General features: G+C 51.5%; 1 protein-coding gene across 1 annotated transcript; it reads right to left on the reverse strand.

Moving 5' to 3' along the window:
• Positions 1–921: 921 nt before the first annotated feature.
• Positions 922–1,446, reverse strand: LOC135999721 (olfactory receptor 14J1-like). The gene has a single exon (XM_065653276.1). The coding sequence runs from the start codon at positions 1,444–1,446 to the stop codon at positions 922–924; it is 525 nt and encodes a 174-aa protein (XP_065509348.1).
• Between the last annotated feature and the right edge of the window lie 616 nt (positions 1,447–2,062).

The following is a 2,062-nucleotide window of genomic DNA, read 5'->3' on the forward strand; positions in this document are numbered from 1 at the left end:
CATGGAGGGAAGAACAACCTCTGTGGGTGAGAGGCCAGTGCAGGAAATGGTGGTTGTGAGGGGCCAGTGCATGATGATTGACCTGAGGGTCCTTCCCAAGGGGTGTCCAGTGCACACGGGCACAGCCCAGCCCCTGCTCTGCTGGTCCTGCAGGTCTCTGGCAGGAGGCCTGGCTGTGAGAGGACACTGCTGTGTGCCCAGCCCTGCACACACACACTGTTCAGCTGCACAATGGTGTTTCATCTGTGGGCCACTTTTGTAGGTATATGCTTGAGAGAAACTTTGCAAGAAGATATAAACCATCATGCACTGCCCTGAGGAGACGTCCGTTCTTTCTGGAAAGGCTGTTCTGAGGCCAGCTCTGTCACAGCAGTGCCCATTGCCTGTCCCTGCCTGCGCTCACAGGACTGACACACAGCAGGACGGTGACCAAGCTGCCAGAGCACTCAGGCCTTGCACCAACACAAGGGATGAGAAGGAGAGTGTGGGAGTGGAACGAGAACAGCTCTGGAAGACCAAGGGCTGCTGCTCCCTGTCAGCGCTGCCAGGCTGGAACTCTGCTCCCCTCCACTAATGCAGACAGAAACTGTCCCTGCAGCTCCAAAAAGGCCTTAAAAGAAAAGCAGAGGAGAAAAACAAAGCAAAATACTGCAGGGGCCATTTATTTTAATTTTTTTTTAAGGAGAGGAAAAGGGTCCTCATTTCCATAAATACTTGGTCAGAAAAAAAGGCAGACAATGAATTAGGAAATGGATGAAAACATTATCACAAAATACCAGCAAAACAACAACAACAAAACAAGAATGGTGAGCCTACGAGTTACACTATAACTGCTCTGCAGAGGATGAGAGTTTATTGCTGTTTGTTGTTGAAAAAGTCCAGTTATCAGTTTCCACACTGAATCCTGGAGCTCCTGGTTCCTCATGCTGTAGATAGGGGATTCACTGCTGGAGGCACCACCGAGTACAGAACAGACACCACCAGGTCCAGGGATGAGGAGGACATGGAGGGGGGTTTCAGGTAGGCAAACATGGCAGTGCTGACAAACAGGGAGACCACGGCCAGGTGAGGGAGACACGTGGAAAAGGCTTTGTGCCGTCCCTGCTCAGAGGGGATCCTCAGCACAGCCCTCAAGATCTGCACATAGGACAGCACAATGAAAATAAAACACATAAAAGCTAAACAGGCACTGACCACCACAAGCCCAAGTTCCCTGAGGTAGGAGTTTGAGCAGGAGAGCTTGAGGATCTGGGGAATTTCACAGAAGAACTGGTCCACAGCATTGCCGTTGCACAGTGGCAGTGAAAATGTATTGGCCGTGTGCAGCAGAGCATTGAGAAACCCAGTGGCCCAGGCAGCTGCTGCCATGTGGACACAAGCTCTGCTGCCCAGGAGGGTCCCGTAGTGCAGGGGTTTGCAGATGGCAACAAAGCGGTCATAGGACATGATGGTGAGCATAGAATACTCTGCTGCTAACAAGAAGACAAACAAAAAGAGCTGTGCAGCACATCCCAAAAAGGAGATGGCCCTGGTGTTCCAGAGGGAGTTGGCCATGGATTTGGGGAGAGTGGTGGAGATGGAGCCCAGGTCGAGGAGGGAGAGGTTGAGCAGGAAGAAGTACATGGGGGTGTGGAGGTGCTGGTCACAGGCTATGGTGGTGATGATGAGGCTGTTGCCCAGGAGGGCAGCCAGGTAGATGCCCAGGAAGAGCCAGAAGTGCAAGAGCTGCAGCTCCCGTGTGTCTGTGAACGGCAGGAGGAGGAACTGGGTGATGGAGCTGCTGTTGGACATCTGCTGTTTCTCAGCATGGGGCTCTGTTCAAAAAAAGGAAACAATAAATTAACATGAGATGAGACTCCTCTGAGCAAAGCCACACCATTTTTCACAGAAATAACCCCGAATGTAATGCATTTCCTTTCTCTGTTGTGTGCTGGCTGAGTGCATCATGAGGACCCGGACCTCTGCCCGTGTGCTGACAAGCAGTCAACTTTGCTCTGCTGTAGTGGGAACATTGGAGCTGGTTTGTGACAGCTCTGACATTCACAAGCAATCTCATATTTTA

This window comes from Caloenas nicobarica, chromosome 29 (genome assembly GCF_036013445.1).
Source record: "Caloenas nicobarica isolate bCalNic1 chromosome 29, bCalNic1.hap1, whole genome shotgun sequence".
NCBI classification, from domain to species: Eukaryota; Metazoa; Chordata; class Aves; order Columbiformes; family Columbidae; genus Caloenas; species Caloenas nicobarica.